We start from the raw sequence: 22,420 nt of genomic DNA, 5'->3' as shown, positions 1-22,420 counted from the left end.
TGTAGTATATCAAATATAGATAATTACATAATTTAAATTTTAAATAAATATGTAATATAAATATATAATTAACGTTAAAATAAATTTAAATATTTGTTACGTAATAAAATAATTATCAAAATAAAAATTATAAAATAAGATAAAAATTACACAATTAAATTAAGTACAAATTTCGTAAAATGTTGCAATAAATGTTATATAAGAATTGTTTATATATGTATATGTAAATAAATAAGAGAATATATAAGAAATAAATAAGAAATATGTAAAAGAATGGGTGTAATTATCACAGAGTTTATGTATAAAAGTAGAATATATATATATATATATATATATATATATATATATATATATTGTCTTATAAATATAAATATAAATACATAAACATGATGTTAATGTATTCAATTGTGGTCACGTATGAGAGATGTGCATATCGAAAGTGTAGCTATCTATGTACACAGCATCCCCACTCTCTGAAGCCATGTCACCGCGACTTGAGACTACGTAATGTTCAGTCAGTGAGAGTCCAAGGCAGTCGTTTCTAACTCGTGATCTCGCTTGTACAACTGTTTGTAAAATATAATGCAATGCGTGAAAATTCTTTGGTTCTTAAAGATAGATATCATAATGGATATCACCTGTTATAACAAAATTTTTAATAAATCATGTGTCGTATCGTATCGATATGGATTATAAAACTTTATTTTTAATCAGAAACAAGATTCATCTCTAGATATCTTTAAATACGTAAGTATGAAGTTATCTAATGGCAAATAATATAACGACATCGTCAGCATTATAAAACATCTTATAATATAATTATAATATTATAAATTAATTATTATATATGTTAGAATTAAAATTTAACATTATTTGCATATATTAAAATTAATGTTACATTATACATATATTAAAAACGCATGCATAAAGTTATGGTAGTATATAATATTATTAATTGTTGACATAATATTTATAACAAATTTACAGCGATGCTAAATATATAATTATAATAATTTTTTTGTAAGTTGTTGCAAAAGTATCATGTCAGACATTGAAAGAAAGAGAAGAGTGATTATGCCATATTGTATTCCACGTTATAATCTTCCTTTTTATTATAAATCTATGGTTACATTAATTAATTATATAACGATGCAAAAAAGACAGACAGATGCAAATTAATTAACGGAAGCGCCAGTATCCATAGAGAGTCGTATAATTAGTATCACTGAATCGGAACCGTTGCGGTACGGCGCGTAACTTACGGTAATTTTTTCAATGCTTTTTCTTGCGTTATTTCAGTATCTTTCATGGTATTATGCTATACGTATTAACAATTACATTAAATCTTCATAGTTTCTTCTTTGCTACGGTTATAAATGTAAACATTAGATCACATTAAAATGCTTTATATTTACTCATGCGAAAATTATTATTAATTAATTGAAATTATTATTTATTAATTATTAATAATTATTCAAATTTATTGTAAGCTTAAAAATTAATGTATAATAATTGTTTCATAGAAATTTGGTTTTATTTAATTAATAGATATATTTGTTCTTAAGGCTGAATATGCTGTATCTTTATAATCTTCCAGAATAGGACACATGCTTAGGTATATAAATTTTATTGCTTAAAATGATATATAAAATCATGCTTGAAGAATGCTGATTATTCCTCCTCAAAGATCTTGGGTATATATACACACACGCATATATACATATCTTAAATATTATACAGGGTGTCCGGTAACTAACGGACCAACGATCACAAATGGATTCTTTGGTCAATTTGGGAACGATTTTTCCTCAGCGAAAATGTCGAAAAAGATCATTTTTTACAACTTTCCAATATTTGTCATTATGTATCTTTATAACTAAGCCTCAAATTAAAATTTTATTATAGTAAACTCTACCTGAAATTAACTGAAGAATGTAATTATGTTAGACTTTTAACTCCAAAACGTTTAGTTTTCAAAAAACCCATTTTTTTTCAATCGCTTATAACTCGAAAATTATTGACTTCTCAACATTTTTGCTAAGGAAAAATCGTCTCCAAATTGGCCAGAGAATCCGCTCTTAATCATTGGTCCGTTAGTTACCGGACACCCTGTATACAGGGTGTAACTGAAAAAAACATATATGGAGTACACTATCAGTGTACTATCAGTATCACACTCTTTAGCAAAGAAGATGCTTTTCCTTCAGCAAAAACTGTTGAGGGTGGTCAAATTATTTTTTGCATGTTCCCAATACTTGTCATTATATATCTTTGTAACTAAATGAGCCTTAAATTAAAATTTTATTAAAATTGACTCTATCTAAAATTAATTAAAAAATGTAGTTTTGTTAATATTTTAACTTCACAAAATTTAATTTACGAGAAGCCTTTCTTTTTCAATCATTTATAACTTAAAAATTATTGGTGTCTTAACATTTTTACTGAAGAAAAATTGTCTCCAAATTAGCCAGAATATCTATAATGGTGTGCTCCATATATCCATATATATTTTTTCAGTTATATCCTATATAATATAAAATAAACTTAAATTTCCGATAAAATATATATTATTTAATTGAACATCCTTTAATGGATGACTATTATATAAATTTGAATTTGATTCATATACCATAAAGTTAAATTTAAATAACATACATTCGCGCAGGGTGCATAATAATTTAATCGTGTATATTATCTTATTACTTTGACTGTTCTGAACGCTATTACGCTTTGTTTGCACCTATCAACGACCGTCTTACTAACAATAAGATCTAAGATGGTGTTCATATAAATATATGATTGATTTATGAACATTTTTTTAACGTTTAAAAAAGGTGTGTGTATATATGTGTGTAAATATCTAATTGTGTGTGTATATGTATATACACAAAGTATCTCATTTTTAATTATATAAACGGTATGTTCAATATTTTATGTATTGGCTAGTCAGGTCGAATTTTAATAAATCACTTTGAAATTTATTCATAATTGGCGACTTTATTCTAATTATTTGAGATTTTAATTATATAATTGAAATTATTATTGAAATTAATTTTTGAAAAGAAGATAAATATATCGATATGAAGATTTATTTTGAAGGACTTTTACCTTAACATAATATATTGTCATAAATGATTCATAATCATAATTCTTAAAAGATTTTAATTGTAGTTTTTATTTATAAAAATTATAAACAAATAAAGCAAAATATACACATAAGTGTTAAATTCGATAACCTGAATATCGAGTACAAATTCTAAATACCTATAAGTTCTAAATATTTCTACGTATATTTATTGTGAAGTGAATGCGTGTGAACAAGGCAAGAAGCTCCGTTCCTCTCACTACATTTCATATCAACTTTCTAACTCAACCTAATTCAATTTTAAAATGAAATTTAAACTTCAAATAACACGCTCAGTGAATCGAAAATAAATTAATAAAGGATTCAATGTCGGAGAAAAGAAAATTAATATACACTTGTGCATACATGTATACACACACACACACACACATGTTGAAGATTTATTTGAACAGAAAAAGTCAAGAATAAATTTTTCAATTTTTTGTAGTAAGCAATGGATAATGTAAGGTAAACATTATTTTTTATTTAGGCTCCAATTTAATCTAAATTCAATTATATTGAATTAAAAAGTATATATAAAGTGTAGAGAATACAGGAAGAGGAACAAAACCCGTTTTTCCTCCACGCATTTACTTTTCAATAAATATAAGAGACAATATACAAGAAATAATTTCATTAAGTTAAAATAATTAATATTTTTATAGTAATAAAATTTGTAGATATATATATATATATATATATATATATATATTTGTACTTCAAATATACAAAGTATATTATTATAGCACTATAGCATTTATAACATAGTCTGTCGTAAATATACGAAGATAAATAATAATAATAACGCTATTTGATGAGTTATTAATAAGGACTACAAATTGTAATAACTATATTAAAAATATTAAAATTTATATAATTATTATGTTGTACAGATTACAACATGACTGGAATAAACAATCTAGGCTACAATGACATCGAACCAATTGTAAGTTGAAAATATATATTAAATAATAATTATACACAATAAATATAGTATATATATATATATATATATATATATATATATATGTACATATATTCAAGATTTCAACATTGAGATATAAGTGTGATAGAGATAATGAGATACATTTTTATGTTTTAAATTTTAAAAAAGATAGACTAGATAAGAGATAAAAATAAAGTTTATATTTAATAATTTAAATTTTATTTTAAACAAAATTATGATTTATAAAACTTATTTATTATTGAAAAATGGATAGTTTTATCAATAATATACTAGATAATATAAAAGACATAGCGTAAGTAAAAATTGACAAAAGTGAATCCAAGTTTAACGACTTTGATTTTGACTTATGTATATCTAGGTCATAATCCTGAATTATTTTCAAAAAGTTATAATTGTTATTTATTAATAAATTATTAACAAATAATGCAAAAAAATAAAAAATAATAAATAATAGTAAATGAATCAAAACAACTTGACTGGCATGTAAATTCTTGAATTAATATCCGATATACAACGTTTCGACCATTCAGATATTCTCATTTACGTTTTTAAAAAAAGAATCTATTTTTTAAAATTTAAAATTGTCACTTCATGAATATCGAGAATTTGATCTACGTTACATAAATTTATTCCAAACGCTAAGAATTGCATCTTGATATATTGCGTAAACTATTTTCTTCAATAAATCAATATTAAATGAAAAAATACACACATCATTACTCTCGCTCTTGTAAAGCTCTATCCTTTATTTTGTCTAACTTAAACTTTTGCTAAACTTGAACTTTATTTTTATCTCATGGACGATAAACCAAGAGTTTACCACCGCTCGCGCGTGTATCGTTTCGCGTGATATTCTTGAAAGAATAAACAACTACTACATAACCCAGCGCATTTTACCTGTCCCAACGATGCTTGCGTCCGTGAAAATTTGCATCCGCGCACTTCGAAAATTTGCATGAGTATATATAATGCGAAGCTGCCGGCAGATTCGAGATATTGTAGCGCTCCTCTTAAGATAAATTCAAAAATATGGCTTAAATTATTGCTGTCGTATTTTTTATTTTTATGCTGTTATAGAAACGCTTAACTTAAAAAACAGCAATTTAGATTACAATTAACCTTACCAACTTTAGCATCAGATTATTAATTCGACGATTGCATTTGTTAAAAAAGTTTGCAATAAATTAATTGTTTTTATCTTTTCTTTAAAACAAAAATTGTTGAGCCTTATGTATTTTTGCAGAAATAAAACAATCTCTGTTAAATCTGTATTCGTATATATCGTAGGATATTATTCGTTTTTCATAGCCATGGGTTGATTGGCTTTGGGATAGTTAATTTCGTTGGTTCTGGTTTTTGCGATTAATGCCTCCGGACTTGTCCGATTGAATGGTTAATTTAAAAAATCAATCTAGGATGAATTTATACAAAAGACGTATTTATTGATAGAATTTTTATAATAAGACATGTGTTAGTTAATACGACAATTGAAAATAACAATTATAAAATATAGCAAAGTTTACTTTATATCTCGTCTCTCTTTTGATTCGGAAGTCCGAAGCTCTTGAATAGGACAAACTGAAGGGAAAACTTGGTTTTGCCTTTCGTTTCTATTGTAAAGCTTTTTTTGATAACATTGCTTGTACGAACGAGACAGTTTTGTGCTAGCTTAAAAAATCCAGAAAAGCGGTCCGAGCTTGATTACGCCGGAATTATGAGAAGTAACGTCGCGCGTCATGATGAAAACGTCGAAGAGAAAAATAATGATGAAAAAAGGAGCTCGCGGAGCGGAAATCGCGGCATATTCTGGCATTGTCTCAATTAATAGGTCGTACTCGAAAGCTCGAAGAATTATGAAAAAGTAGAGAAGCAGAGAGAGAGAGAGAGAGAGAGAGAGAGAGAGAGAGAGAGAGAGAGGTATATAAACGGGAGAAATTTAAATGGCAAACAGAGTCATTTTTATGTTGTAAACAGCCTATTGGCTCTCTTATTTGCTGAGAAATCTTCACAAAACGTGTCGACATAAAAGAATATACGTATATCCTACATGATAGGGAAACGCGTACAAAGCTCTTTTGAGACTCTCGTTTTCACTTTGAACAAGAAAAGACTGAAAAGGAACGCTAACAAAAGTGTATTTTATTATACGCGAGCATCGGTATGTTTGTTGCTTTTTTCGATCAGCGAATAACTATTGACTATTGCACGGCTAGAAAATATTTTACAAACTACATAGGAGTATAAAGGGTTTTTATTTAATCGATAAAGAAATCGACTATACATCGTGACTAGTGACTAATGTCAGTTATTATATAAACGATACAAAGAAGTGAGATGTATAGACCAGTCATTTTTGAATTTTTAGTCACTGTATAGGCTTTATGACGTGACTCGCATTGATACTCGAGGGATTAAAGAGCACAATGTGCGCATTAAGAAGTGCAACGGAAGGTTTTTTCGCACGCGTAAAAGCAAGAGGTAACGTTTGTTGCAATGCGACAAGATTTTATATTATGTATATGTATGTAATATCAGAATTGAAGATTAGTTCAAACTTCTATCTTACTCTTTTGATTTATGTTTATTTGTTGTAATAAAAATTACTTTGCGCTTTTTTTAAATAAATAAAAAAAATTATTAAAAGCTTCCTTTTAGTCTCCCTCCATATAATTCGCCTGAGCTCGCCCACGCCCTCGAGCATCGACACGAGCCGTTGTTTGTCTACTGTCATTGGCGCCGCGATATATATTCTGCACGAATGCTCAAAAGCTTCGCGCAAATTTATTTTAATATTTATTTTATTCAACAAAAATTGCATATTTGTCATTGGATGATTTTTCAAGTACATCAATTGAAAAATTAGTTTTTTTAAGCGCGTTAAAAGTTTTTTAAACTCCGTAAAGTTATTTAAAGAATAAAAAATAAACGTAAAACGTTTTTCTGCACAATACATACATTTTGAAAAAAAACCTCGACGCCTATGGGATGAAACGATCGCGTAAGAGACAACGTCCGTTCGCTCGTCTTTTCGTCGAGCGAACTCATACCCTCGTACCCCGTACACGGCAGTCTCTCTCTGCAAGCGGAAGCCATGAATCTTTATTAAATCCACGAAAATGTCGAAGCGGTCGCGTGGCTCTCGTGAAACGTGTGCCGCTCTCTCTCTATGGTCCCCAAAAAAGTATTTATTCCTCCCTGGCTTCTCTTCTTCGTGCAATGTGCGCGATTTTGATTTACTTTTTTTTTTTTGGTTATTTACATTGTGCAACGCGCCACTCACATATACATATGTTACACATATATTATGCGTCATAATGCGATTTTTTTATTAATTATCTTTTATCATTTTTTTACTTTCTGTGACGCGCTGTTCTCACCGAGCGAATAATCACGAAAATTGTTTGTAAGGCAAAAAATGGATTTATATGATATTTAATTCATTATGATAAATAACCGTTTCCACACGACGGAGATATATTTTTCATTCTAATATTTATATAATTTCTGATTGATTAAAAATTGTATACTTACGCATAATTTGGTCAAGTATTGTATATGTGTGTATATATTATCTCTTCAATTATATTATTCTATATAATTATTTTCTATTTTATTAATCACAAAATATAATATAAAATAATAGAATGTAAAAATGTATCAATATATTTATATCTGATTCATATACACATATAAAGTTGCACGATGCGTCGCTCGATGATCTGTATTTTGTGCCAGTCTCTTTAAAAAGTGATATTATCAGTGATTTATTTCTGATCTTTTTGCCTCTACGCGTGCTGGCGTTATTACCATCATAAATTCAGGCATGTCCACGATGTATTTGATACATATCTGACCTGACTTGACCCATTCGCTTGTCTTCCAATTTTCATCTTCCACGCATTTTAGAAATTCTAACATTTTTACAAAAATAATGAAATTTTTCTAATCAATATCGTTCATTTCTTCCTAGTTATTTTTCACACCGATCGCTCTCATAATATTCCAACAGACATTAAATGGTTGCGATAGATAGAAAATTTTTACAGTAAATAAGATAGATATAGTAAAGAAAATATGATTGATATCTGTGGAAGTCAAAGCTCATTCAATGATAACAGCTGAGACACGTTATTATTTTCATCTATATTGTTTTCCGCATATGATATTGAAATACTTTAACTGATTCAATAAAATTATCAATTTTGTAAATTTTATTAATTACTTTTAATCTCTCTTTATACACATGTACATACATATGTGTCACTCTGATTTTTAAAAATTTAAATACACAAGATTTTGACAAAACAGTTTCTCAATTAATTTTATATTTAACAATATAATATTCATTAAAATAACGAGTTAAATCAAATGAGTGAACGGGTAAAGTATATCGTGCGCTAATTTTATGCTTTATCTATTTCTTGCAATATTTATAATAATAACACCATTCTATAAAAAAGTCATTTTTCTTTAAAGCTGATAACGAGTGTCCGATAATTAATGGCTGAAATGTCGCGTCGTAAAGTCGATCTTGTGACTTATACATCAAACGTTTATTAGACGGCTTTGTATAAGAAACTTTACCTTATTATGTGAGGTACATAAATTCTTGCAAAAGTTAATAAACTTGATCGCATTTAAATGACGGGTGGAATCGGGTGGCTCGTTCGTCTTAACAGTGAAGCAACAGCTAGTAAGGATGGTTTATGGCGAGTCGAAGAAGAGGAGGAAGAAGAGTCTAGAATCTAGGTAGGAGATATAATGATAAAATAGAGAAAGAGGGAGCAGAGAAAATATGTTTGTGTGTGTGTGTGTGTGTGAGAGAGAGGAGGGGAAGAAAAGCAGAGGGAGAAAGGGTATGTCTACATCTATAGTATAAGAGCGTCGGTGGTGATATCAGTGGTAGTGGTGTACACACCGCGTTTAAGCTCACGGGGAAAACTGTAGAAGCGCGAACGCGAGCTTGAAGCGCGGGTGCGGACTTCAGTCGCGTGCGACATACGCTCCCGGTTGCCACGGTCCGTAACGTTCGCGTTGACTACGATTCGATTCAATTGAAAATAAATTGACGTAAAGATGAATGTTACCAATGTAACGTGCAGAATTGATTTATCGTATGAGCTATTAATATTTTCAAATTTTTCTTCATTAAACGGATTATTTACGTAATAAATTTGTACAATACGAACACAGTTTGAGTTGTAATCGGGATTCGGTGAATCGAGACGATAAGCTAAAACCAAAACAATATGTTGCAACAATAAAATACAACGTGAGTGATATACATATGTAAGGATCGTAGCGATAATGCAGAATGAGAACGTTACGTGACTTTCGATTTTTGCACTGCATCGAAATTAACAAGATCAATGAGATGGAGCATAATCCTGGTATAATTTGATGGATTATTTACGTTTTATTAGTGCATCCCTGTAGAACGAAAAAATTAAAGTTTTACACAGATACTGTCAAGAGAGAGAAAGAGAGAAACGAATAAAAAGTGCGAGATAAAAATGAAAGTAAGAGAGCTATGTGGACAATAATCGTGCGAATGGAAGAAAAGTAAACAAATCTCTTTAGCTTTGAAAAGTTTCAGACAACGCGATAAAAATTTTGTATTGCTTTTTCCATTTTTTGCAATAAAGCATTTTATACGTTTAATGATAAAGTTAAACTTGTATCAAAAGACGCGTTTCTTATCCGCATTGACTTCTTTTAATAAAATAAATTATAAAAGTTCTAATCTTTGATTGATTAAATAAAAATAATTTGTTTGATATCATAAATTACATTATAGATGTTAATAAAATATTTTTGCTATACACACTTTAAATTAATAAAGATTTATTAAATTTTCGTATACATAAAATCGATTCTTGCTAAAAGTTTAAACAGTGATTAGTGAAAATTAGTGAAATATATAGATTTTTGTTACACGTCTTGAGGAAATTGTCAATAATTATGAGGAATAAATTTACATTCAGCGTGAGTATTATTTACGTATTTTATAATTACAATTCTTGTTTTTCATAGATTTGTTATATGCGAACAAAATTATTTTAAATATAAATTTTAAGATTTAGTTTGTAATCATTAATATATATTGTATATATATATATATATATATATATATATATATATATAGAATAAAATGCAAATGAGATCGTCGGTCATAAAGATTGTATAATATATTTTTTCTTCTTCTACTTATGTTTTAGTCAATCATGTTATTTTGCGCGCACTGTGATTTCATTGAATTTTAGTGTCACCACTTTACTACTTTATCATTATATTTATTCTATATATCATTTTATAAAAGCTTTATAAGGTTTTTTAAGAAAATGTCACATACATGCATCACCAATAAAACGCAAATTTACTTATGTAATAAAAATAAATAAGTCTCATTAATTTACAGTCTGGAGTTTCGGACATGCACGAGACTCTTTCTAGTTTTCCGGAACAGTTTGGAGATGGCCCGAGAAAAGCAGAAATAAAATCAGAAATTCTGAAGGAGCCTGATAAGATCACGGACAATCTAAAATGCGGTTGGTTCTGGTTCAGACCAATTTATTTACAGAAATTTCGCACCGCAAAATGGGCGCTTTTCTGGTTATGTTGGGCCGGGGCTATGCAGGGTACGTATTATAATTTAATGACTTTATCTATACAAATTGCTTACAATTAGTATGGATTTCATTGCACAAATTTATTAACGGATCTATAAAAGCACTAATAGCAATCAGCATTTTTAATTCATTCTTTCGATTTTGTTATTAGTATTAGCATGTAAAACGTTAATTTTTCTTTGAAATATCTGTTATCCAAGATTTAAAAATTTTTCAAGGTCTTTTGTTTCAGACACAGACTAATAAGAAAATAAAAAATTGCATTTTTGTCGACATAATTCCTTAATAGCGTTCGACGCGATATATTGTAATATTATATACTGTTGACCAACGCTAATAGCCATATGTTTGATTGTAATTTTAGAGTTTTCATACATGCTATTGAAGATAGGTGCAAAAATGTAAATAACTGGTGATAATAAAAAATTGAATTTATTCTATTAATATAAAAGTAATACGTTTTAAATACGTATGTAATATAAAAATAATATATGAATATTAATGAAAAAAAAAAAAAACATGTTAAAACAAATCCATTAATTACTGAGCAACATATAATTATCCAGACAATTTTGCAATATAAAGAATTATTATTGTTATTATTATTATTATTAAAAATATTCTTATTAACATTTTTCTTGTAAAATTATTATTGTGTAAAAAATATTGTGAAAATATTATTGTCTTAAAAATTTGTAATAGATTAAGTGTTTTTTTGACAAAGCATATGATTCTTTTTGGACTTAGAATGTATCTATTAAAATGCATTCTAAGATTGCTGTTTATTTAGTATTTCTAATATAAGAGCGAAAAAACAATGCAATTATTATAATATTAACAAGTTTGTAATATTATATACTTTTATTATATATTTATGATATTATACGCAATATATATAAATTTAAATGTTTATAGCAACATTTTATAAAATTAAAATTTTTCAGCAATCATCAAAGTATCCTTTAATTAAAAATAAATAATGAGCTTTGAGTAATGAATATTGCAAAGTTTCTGCAGACATTGCAAATAAACCATTTGATTCGTTCATTATACTTTCATTATATTTTAGGAATGGTCGTGAATGGATTTGTAAACGTTGTCATAACGACAATAGAAAGAAGATTCGGATTAAAATCGTCAGAAACTGGATTGATAGCGGGTGGATATGATATTGCTAGCTTCCTTCTTCTTGTACCAGTAAGCTATCTTGGTGGCCGTGCAAAAGCATCGAAACCAAGGTACTTACGCATGTCGCCACAACGTCATTAGTCTTATGCATTAATATGTCTTAATACCGACATCTCGCTTCTGTATGATGATTCTCATAAATATTAATTTTTATGTTAGTTTGTTTGAAATTGTCGACGTTAATCTATATTTAGTTCTTATAACGACGCTTTCGAACTTGTATTCGCACAATCGATAATAATGGATAGTTGTATGAAAATCTTAAACTTTGACGGTAGGCATATTCAACTTTTTATAAAATTATTCTACTAATTAAGAAAAATGATATACAAGAAAATAATAAGGGATGGTATATATAAAACTTTTTTTTAGTCTTATAAACTAATATTAAAATACAATTATATACCTGTAGATAATAAGGTATATAAAATTTAAACTAGATATTTACTAAAATCATTATATTATTAAACTTAAATATTTATGAAAATTTATTTTTTCTTATTTATTTAATAATTTCGAGATTTTTCTTTTTATTTTTTAAATTTAATTCTTTAAATTTTATTAAGGAGCATGCATTGTATGCCTTTTAATATTGCAATTTTTAATACAAGATACTTTGTAAAAAATAATATAGGAAACATCAACAAATTTAGTCATATCTTAAATTAAAATACTTAAAACCAATATTACATAGATTAATATAAAAATATTATATAGGTTTACATACAGGAATCGCAGTATATATCGTACTTTACATAACACACACATCTAATTTAATTTTTTAATCACGAGAAAAGTAATAAAGATAAAGAGAGATAAAAGTAAAGCAAATTTCAAAATTTATGTTAACACGAGATTAGTACTATCTTTAAGGATGAATCATAAATAAAATTAAATATACAGGATGTTTCCTAAGTACAAAAAACTGAAGGAGATATTCCTTGACTTATTTTATGAAGAAAATCATATGTCTATATAAATGACTATATATCGACTATAAACGTGTCCTTGTCCTAAACTGTTTTGTTTTCAAAATACAAAATGTCAGAGTTGTGAAAAAAATATATATAAATATTGAAAATTTCGAAAACATTTAAAGATATTTTATATATATTTGGTAGGTATATATAATATTAAGAACCATTTTCCAGTAAGGATAAAACATTTTTAAATCCATTAAAAAAATCTGTACATAAGGATAATCAAATTAAGTTTTTTTAATGAAAAAATGGTATGCTACCGTTGTTCAAGTTATTCAAATTTAATAATTTTTTAAAAATCCTGAACTAAATCTCTACAAAAGTTACCTCTTATGAAACAATAAACTGTTTTTGAGTTAAAGTAAAAAATTATAATTATGTGTACATTGTGAAAACTCATTTTAAAACTGATAATTATATATGTATATCAATAAACCACCTGCTTTTTTCTGTTTGATATTTCGAAGATTCGAAGTTCAGTGTGTCTAGTCAATTTATTTTCGCTCCACTCTCATATTTTTCATAATTTTTCACAATTTTGACATTTTTTATTTATTATTTATTTATTTTTTAATTAATTTTTTATTAAATTAAGTTAAGAGTACATATTTATAGGACCTTTCTTTATAAAATAAAAGTCAAGGAATATCTTCTTCAATATTTTGTACTTATTTAAAAAACAGCTTGTATGGTATATAGAAGAATATTCATTGATTTAGATGAAATAATTTATTAAAATTAAATCATAAAAACTTTCAAATTTTTCAAGGATTCAATACAAATAAAAATAGACAATAAATTATAGGCTTTTGATGAGTAAACTATTGTAATTAAACAGAGCAAGTTAATTTTGATAAATTATAGTATTTAATTATTAAGAAATAAAAAGATGTCGATTTAAGAGATTTATGTTGGTTTATTTTTTTTTACATATATACGTTCTATATATATGTATGTATATATATATAGATTCTTTATGTAGTAATGCGACTTTTTAATTTTATTTATGATTCAACCTTAAAGATAGTACTAATCTCGTGTTAACATAAATTTTTAATTTATTTAATTTGAATCAGATGTTTTGAAATGTCGTAGGTATATCGGCGTAGGGATTCTAGTCTTAGGTATAGGAAGCCTGTTGTTTGCATCTCCGCATTATCTTGCTGGACCATACAGAGGAGGTCAGCAAACAGAAAACGTATGCCAAAGTGTTACTAATATGTCGAGTCATTCGGTAAGTGACTTGAATATTATTTTAATTTAATTATTACAGCACATATCTAAATTTTTTATTTTTATATTCAGTTTATTATCATAGTGATAAGTTATTACATATAATCGAGAAGAGATTAATACTCTTTAATAATAAACGTTTATATATATATATATATATATATATATATATATATATATAAATTTTCATTAAATTTGAAACCAAATTTTCATCATACGATAACAAACAGAATGCATAATTAAAGCGTGCGTGACTGATCGAAACTTGTTTGTAATTTCGTGCTTTTCTCGATTTCCACTTCTATTCATGTAGTTTGCCTAGTGAACCGACGACCAGATTTATCATTATTTCGGCCACTCAGATATCCTGCACGGATCAATCTACCGTTCCAGCGGAGCTAGAACCTTACAGTGGCGTGTACTTAACCATATTTCTGGTAGCTCAGCTGTTACATGGTGCTGGTGCGGCACCTTTTTATACACTCGGGGTGACATATTTAGATGAAAATGTTTCAAAAAAGATGTCTTCAGTGTATTTAGGTAAGATACGATCTAGCGTATATATTTTAATATTATATATACCTATACATATATTTCTTTTATTGATCAATTTCAATATACAAATAAAATATATTATTGTCAGGTATTTATTATACTATGGCCATAATAGGACCTGCATTGGGTTACGTTATCGGTGGCGAACTTTTGAAAATTTACACGGATTTTCTTACGGTAGATTCTACGACGTAAGTATTTTAATATTTAAATAGCTAATAGAGATGTATATGTGCGCGCGCGTGTGTGTGTGTGTGGACCTTTTCTCTTTTTTTTTCAAAAATAGATTTATATTTAGAAAAGAGAAAATTATCAGATGTAAAAAGAAAAAGTAAATGTTCTATATAATTTTAAACGATCATTAAAGAAAAATAGGAAAATACATGTAACACACAGTGCCATTGGAATTCGTTTTTTCTCATTGTCACGCTATAAATGTATTTTCTATTTTTTTTTCTGCTAACACGCGAGAACACACGTTTAGTCGTGCGTCAACGCGGCAACTTTATTAAATTCTCGCGAGGATTTATTGGCTGTTTGCACCAATCTGTCTGACGGCACATACAGCACATATATAACCGTTTATACGGACATGATTACATATATGTGTTGACATACAGTTTTGAACAGAATAACTCACTGATCTGATGATATGCAAATGTGCATATTCATCATTTTATAATTAGTATTCGAAGGACTTATGTGTGATGATCTTTCTCACTTGTAAAAACTTTAATTGCGAAATACTCTTACAATTAGTAATAAAGCATTTCAGTTAAATAATACGAGTAAAATAATAAAATTTAATATAATCAATTGTCTTGATTGCCTTGATTAGCTGATTTCTAAGAGTATAATTATAAAACAATGTAACATTGGCTTCTATAATATTATATATTTGATATTTAAAACAATTTATTATTTTTTTTATTTAATTTGATATTTTATTCAAGAAATATGAAAAACGTGAAAACATATGCTTAACACATTAATGTTAAAAATATTCTGCAAGATCATTATTGCGTATAATGGGCCGATATTAATAGCGCGTGTAATTTCATTGATATACATATAATATATCCCATAGAGAAAATGTCAAACGATGAACCAATATTTGACGATGACGCCGATGTACTCTTCAAAATTGTCGGTTCATCCCCCGGTACTTAGGATACAATCAAGTTCCATTTGTCTACGCGTCTCCCCGTGGATTCTCCCCTACCATCCCCTTCATCAGCTGTTGAGTCACTCTACCGGGCGAGAATCAAATTAATCGTTACCAAAGCAACGATTTTTATACATATGTGTAACACACACAAACACACACATACATATATTATTTATGTATGTATACAGGATGTTCCAAAAAAGTCACGACCCTTAAAATTCTCGAAAAATAGAAGTTTTATAGAAAAATGTTTCAGATAAAAGTTGTAGGGTTTAAAATGATTTATTTAATGATCCTCAGTTTGACCCTGGATGATGTCGCCAAAATCAGGGCAAGGTCACTTTAAGTTTTTTAAATGAAATGCCTTAACTTTTTTTGTGCATATTCTTTTGTAGCTTACCTCGAGAGCTTTTTAAAATACTATAATTTATAGATTTTGCGATATCCGTTTCGAAATTATCGAATCTTTTATGGTAAAATGTCCAACCAACTAAGGCAAGCTCGATCGTGGATCCAGTTAACTAACAATAAGACAAGATCGGTCGTGGATCCAGTCAACTAATTGTAAGACAAGATCGGTTGTGGACCCAGCTAGCTCAAATCTTGCCTTAGTTGGCTGGATCCACGACTAATCTTGTTTTAGTTGGCTGAATATTTTACAATAAAAAATTCGATAACTTCGAAATAAGTATCGCAAAATGTATAAAATTATAGTGTTTTGAAAAACTCGAGGTAAGTTACAAAAATATGCAATAAAAATTAGGGCATTCTATTTAAAAAATGTAAGATGACCTTGCCCTGACCTTGGCGATACCATTCAAGGTCAAATTGATAAGATTATTAAATAGATTATTTTAAACCTTATAACTTTTATTTAAAACATTTTTCTGTAATTAAAAAATTTATATTTCTCGAAATTTAAGAAATTTAAGAGACTTTTTTGGGACACCCTGTGTGTGTGTGTGTGTGTATGTGTGTTTGTATGTATTTTATATATATATATATATATATATATATATTTATATATATATACACATACACACATCTATGAGTTTGCCAATAAATCAAGTTTCGATTTCTTGAAGATAATTTTACAAGAATTCGTCATTTTTTCGAATATAGATTGATGTTCAGAAAAAATATCGGCTATTTATTTTCAAAGCTTAAATTACTGTTTTAGAATTTAATCAAATATTTATTCCATTTATATGTAGAATATAATGAAAGAATGTAATAAAAGTAAATCATGTGCGCAGCTTTACATATTATATGTATACATAAAATGGCATTTTTATAATTGCAATCAACCTTTCTGTTTTACAAACAATGCAAGAAAAAAAACGCAAAAATAAGGCGAAATTATTCGCGTAGGGCATTGTCCTCCTACTGTTGCTCGTGAAAGTCGTTATACATGTGCTGCGTTTAATTTCGCAGGTAAATGAAAAGTTTTGCCGGAGAAACAGCGGCAGATGCAGTTATAGCCTCAAGCTGGCGAGGAGGTGAACGACTCCTCTACGTATATTTTTCCCAGATTTCCGCTTTCTCACTTTCGAGTTCCTTCTATGATAAGTTTCATTGTAACTACATATATTCGCGTACCATTTCAAATATAATAGCTAGTAAATAAATCGAGCGTTATATAAGTTGTTCCAGCTTTTCGGATTGGATATCGATTCTTCCAAATCTATGGAAACATACATTTGTAAATTTTCAATTTTGTATGCTTTTTTGTCCACCATATATTTTGTTAGGAAAACATCATACAATATATATACAATACAATACATTTTACGATTAAAAGATATATTATTTTCATAAAAAATTGATAACGTCCATACAATGTTTAACAGCACACACAATCGCGTTTGTTATCGATCGTTTGTTATTAATATTTATGTAAATAATGTAGGTAATTTGTAAACTTTCTATTTTATAAAATCTTTCACATTGTGAAAAAATGGATGTCTTTTTAACAAATAGAAAATAATTATCTTTTTTCTAAAGAAAAAAATATTTTACATTATTTTTGTTATGATTAATCGATAATTATATACATTAAAAATTTGTTCAAACCTGTTTTCACGCATCAAACTTTAACAAAATTGACAGAATTTTGTTTAAATAATTATGCAAGTGCCACGCAAAAAGAACTTACATGGTTAAAACATTTCGTATTAGCAATTCGTAGACAAAGTGATATAAGCCGCAGTCAAAATTTTTTAAATGCGCATATTTAAAATTAAGTCATTGCCAGACGAAAAATTATGATACATAAATAATAAATTCATAATAAAATATTTTAAATGTTTATTTCTCTCTTTCTCTCTTTTTTAAAAATTATTTCCTTTTTTTTAGTTAAAAAAGTCAGTCAAAAATGTATTTTTGTGTTTGATTCATTAATCAAAAGATACAAAATCGAAGAAACTAATCGATAGTCTAGTTTCGATCTTTTTCTTGAATATTTATATTTATTACTTTTATAAGAACATTAAAAATAAAAAATTCATATAGAATTCACATATATGTAAATAAAAAGAATGAATTTTAAACTTATGTCTAAAAACAAGATTTTCCAATCGATTACAAAATTTTAATATTGCATTTTGAAATTGTTAAATTTTAGAATTGGACTAACTCCTGATAGTAATGTCTGGATTGGTGCATGGTGGATTGGATTTTTGGCTGCAGCTGTTGTTTGCTTCATCATCGCGGTACCTGTATTGGCATTTCCAGCAATTTTACCTGGTATGATTATTTTTATATTTTTTTTAGATATAATGATTTTGATAAAATTAATTTCGATAAAATATCGGTAAAATCTAAAATATTCACGATATAATTTTTTATATGAAAAATATTTAAAAAATGAATGATTTGTGTAGGATCAGAGGAGTTAGCTAAGGATAAGGTGTCAGAGGCACACGACAAATCGACCCGATCTCCCACTACGGAAACGGGAAAAGTATTTTCCAAAATACGAGAATTGCCACGTGCTTTAACCGAATTGCTTGGAAATCCAGCATTTTTTATGCTAAATTTAGCAGGTGCCAGTGAAGGATTACTAATCGCTGGATTTGCTGCTTTTCTGCCAAAATTAATTGAAAATCAATTCAGCGTCAATGCCAGTTCGGCTGCATTACTAATGGGTGAATAATGCACAATTAAATTAGATAAAAATTTGTAAAGCTAGATGCAATTTTCAGTACATGTATTAAGACTTATAAAAACTAATTGTTTTTAAACAATACGTTTGTTTTTAAACATTTTGGTCACAACTTTGAAACTTTTTTCAATAATATAACAAGTATTTTAATTCAGCAAAAAATTAACACAATTAACAAGAAGCATTTTTTTTATAAAAAAAGTCAAGAAATAAAGTAATTGAAATCCAAATTGTATGTCCGCCACAGTGTTCTTCCAAAAACATACATAATTGCATTCATAATGTGATGGAGAAAACTATAAATGTGAAGGTATAGTGAAAAATTTATAAACTTGATTTATCGGTTGATGATGCAAATTTGAAATACACATATATATTATAAAATACGCAAAATACACTTCTTGATTCAATTGACAGTCACTCTTTACTGTACTTTTTGGAAAAACGCTACAGTGGAAACTTAGACCCTAATTATTTTATTTTTTGACTTTCTCAAAAAAATGCTTCTCTGCTGTATTAATTTCCTGCTGAATTAAACTTGTACTTTATCAAAAAAAGTCCAGACCGGTTGCAACTGAAACGTATTAATTATATTTTTAAATAATACTTTTTGTATGAAATCTTATTAATATATGCATTAACGACTGCTGGTATTTTTCTTTTTATCTGACTTATATCTATACATATAGAGCTTTGTTAGATTAACATTATTTTATACAACTAAATTAATAATTATACTAAGTCAACATAAATATAATTCTATGTATGCGCGTATAGTGTCTTGTGGAATTATTTATATAAAGTTTTGGAGATGCGTAACATAATGAAAAAAATAATAAAATAAAATCAAAGAAAATAACGCGCATAAATTAACTAAATAAATTTTTGATAAATCTTAAGAAATAAAATATTAATTATTGAATAATGAAACAATATTTCTCTCTTTCTCTCGTTTTCTTAGGCTTAGTAACCGTACCGGCAGGAGGCGGCGGTACTTTTCTCGGTGGTTATTTGATAAAACGTTTTAATTTATCCTGTTCTGGCATATTGAAATTTTGTCTATTGGCTACGGCTGCCTGCATCGCTTTTACATTATGCTTTGCTCTAAATTGTCCGAATATAAATTTCGCCGGATTAACCGTTCCTTATCAAAATATCACGAGGTTTGTACAATTGATACATAGATTTATCTAATAACTATGTATTGATAGATCATGAAGGTGGCTCATTCGGTTGCATTTTTTATTACTTAAATTGTGATATCTTTTACAGAAAAATTTCATTATCTTTGGAGAACATCTGCAATAATGGTTGCGGGTGTTCCAGATTACAATTCGATCCTATATGCGGTGTTGATGGTATCACATATTATTCACCTTGCCACGCAGGATGTTATCATGAAACATCGATAAACGATGTTAAAGTTAGTGTCCAATTTTATCTTCCTGTGTTAATTATATATATTTCGCGTAAAAATGGCTATATCTTACATTTTAGAAACAAGTTTTATGACGTTTATTTTTTTTTATAGATATACACGGATTGTAGTTGCATACATTCACCCGCAATGAATTTAACAACTGAGAATAGTGGCGACATTGTTTATTATCAAGCTATCAATACCACATGTGAAAGCACGTGCTCGTACCTATGGTTGTTTATCGCTTTGGCATTTTGCAATATGTTCATGACCTTTCTATGTACAATGCCAGCACTCTCATCTACATTGCGAGTCGTACGGGACGATCAAAGATCGTTTGCTTTAGGCATACAATGGATCAAAGTTCGAATTTTGGGAACAATACCAGCACCTATGGTATTTGGCGCTCTTATAGATGATACTTGCATCTTATGGAATGAAACCTGCGATGGTAGAGGAGCATGTCTCGTATATGACAATTATTATATGAGCAGGTAAGCAAATTACACGATGCTCACGTAGCTCGTATGTAAGATTTATGTGTCAGTTTCCTGGATTCAAATTCGATTTGTGTGCTTATACATACATATTTTTTAGATACATGCTTGCTCTAGCCTTTATTGGAAAAGCAGCTTCGCTTCTTTTCTTTTTCTTAGCATGGTGGACTTATATTCCACCAGGAAGTAAAGGCATCGATCAGAATTCGCGGCAGCAAACTACAACTACTTTAACGCTAAGCGATACATCTCAAGAAGTTCAAATAATACCAACTACGATAGCATAAATTTCGATTGCTTTGTGATTTAGAAAATTATTCTCTTAGAACTACTACTACTTTATAAAAATGATAGAAATAATTACAATTTATTACATGGATAAACAAAATGTTTTAGCATATCTTTTTGTAGTAAGACAACTCTGAAGATAAGATAATTCCAGTATACAACGAGTATTATCACAAATACCTAAGTAAATATTAAGATGGAATAAATGTTTATATAGAACATTTATGTTGATAGAACGCACATTAAAACGTGGAAGTATGGAACGCTTTTTTATGTGTTAATAAGGCTCCTGGCTCATTGCCGACTATGTTGAAATTGTGATGTCAGAGCCAAAAAAAATACACGCTGAAAATTCTTGCGTGTCATTTTTAAATAAAAATATATTTTGATGAAACACAATTTCAGATAGTTTTAGCACACTTTCAAAATTGTCCGAAAATTATTTTTTCCCTTGATAGCCAATCAACAACCATAAAATAATTGTGATATCAGATTTTGTCATGCGGAATAACTGCGCATGTGCAAAGACTGGGCCTTATATTACAGTCATATTTTACAGCTATTGATTTATTATAAAGGAAAAAAATAGTTTTCAAACTATCTTAAAAGTGTACTAAAGCTATCTGAAATAATTTTTCATCTTTTAATTTAAAAATGCACGAAAGAATTTTTTGTACTTTCTCGCCTCTGTCATCGCAATCTAACATGGTCGCGGCGAGGATGCTCTAATAGCCTTAAATACATAACAACTTTTGATAATCCTATACTTAAGGTTTAGAAGTCAATCAAAGAATTAAAACGGATTCTGATTACTGTGATAAATATTTTACAAAAACCAAAGTTTTTAACATCCTTCCAAACAAACTATGTGCTGCATAAAAGCATAGACCAATTTGAGCAGACTAATTTTTCTTTTTTAAATGAAAACTTCTAAGCCTTATTTATGATAAATTTGTAAATTTTTGTAAACCTAATGTTTATAAATTGCCAATTAAAAATTAATCCTATATTTCCTATATAATGATAAGTATATATATTGATAGTACTCTATATTTAAAACAAAAACCACCATTTACATAACTTTTGAAGATATACAATATATTACCAATATATCAATACTTATTTGATGGTTATTTTATATCGTCGATTTGATATAAAATTTTTACTGTAATTATTTTTGTTAAATAGAAGAAATATCAATATGTCTA

At 28.0% G+C, this 22,420-nt stretch overlaps 1 protein-coding gene across 3 annotated transcripts; it reads left to right on the top strand.

The window, feature by feature from the left end:
• The first annotated feature begins 503 nt into the window (after positions 1-503).
• On the top strand, positions 504-22,414 carry Oatp26F (Organic anion transporting polypeptide 26F). 3 transcript variants are annotated; one of them, XM_029301012.2, is made up of 13 exons: positions 504-747; positions 4,018-4,070; positions 10,510-10,729; positions 11,790-11,958; positions 13,984-14,122; positions 14,484-14,661; positions 14,765-14,867; positions 18,468-18,589; positions 18,727-18,990; positions 19,969-20,170; positions 20,280-20,430; positions 20,539-20,921; positions 21,025-22,414. In XM_029301012.2, exons 2-13 carry the CDS (start codon positions 4,026-4,028, stop codon positions 21,209-21,211), a joined length of 2,163 nt encoding a protein of 720 aa, XP_029156845.1. In that variant the 5' UTR covers positions 504-747; positions 4,018-4,025; the 3' UTR covers positions 21,212-22,414. The 3 variants fall into 3 exon arrangements, with proteins under 3 accessions (XP_029156845.1, XP_029156848.1, XP_029156847.1); XM_029301015.2 differs by lacking the exon at positions 504-747 and adding an exon at positions 8,568-8,840; XM_029301014.2 differs by lacking the exons at positions 504-747; positions 4,018-4,070 and adding an exon at positions 8,847-10,076.
• Positions 22,415-22,420: the final 6 nt, after the last annotated feature.

Source organism: Nylanderia fulva, unplaced genomic scaffold (assembly GCF_048542155.1).
Source record: "Nylanderia fulva isolate GAGA-0341 unplaced genomic scaffold, ASM4854215v1 Scaffold23, whole genome shotgun sequence".
Lineage (NCBI taxonomy): Eukaryota > Metazoa > Arthropoda > Insecta > Hymenoptera > Formicidae > Nylanderia > Nylanderia fulva.
Note: the sequence above shows the minus strand (reverse complement) of the source record. Positions and strands in the feature narration are given on the sequence as shown.

Coding starts and splice junctions, on each gene's coding strand:
- Oatp26F (XM_029301012.2), top strand. CDS start 4,026: ATGACTGGAATAAACAATCTAGGCTACAATGACATCGAACCAATT. Junction 20,171..20,279: donor CCTTATCAAAATATCACGAG/GTTTGTACAATT, acceptor TATCTTTTACAG/AAAAATTTCATTATCTTTGG. Junction 20,922..21,024: donor GACAATTATTATATGAGCAG/GTAAGCAAATTA, acceptor CATATTTTTTAG/ATACATGCTTGCTCTAGCCT.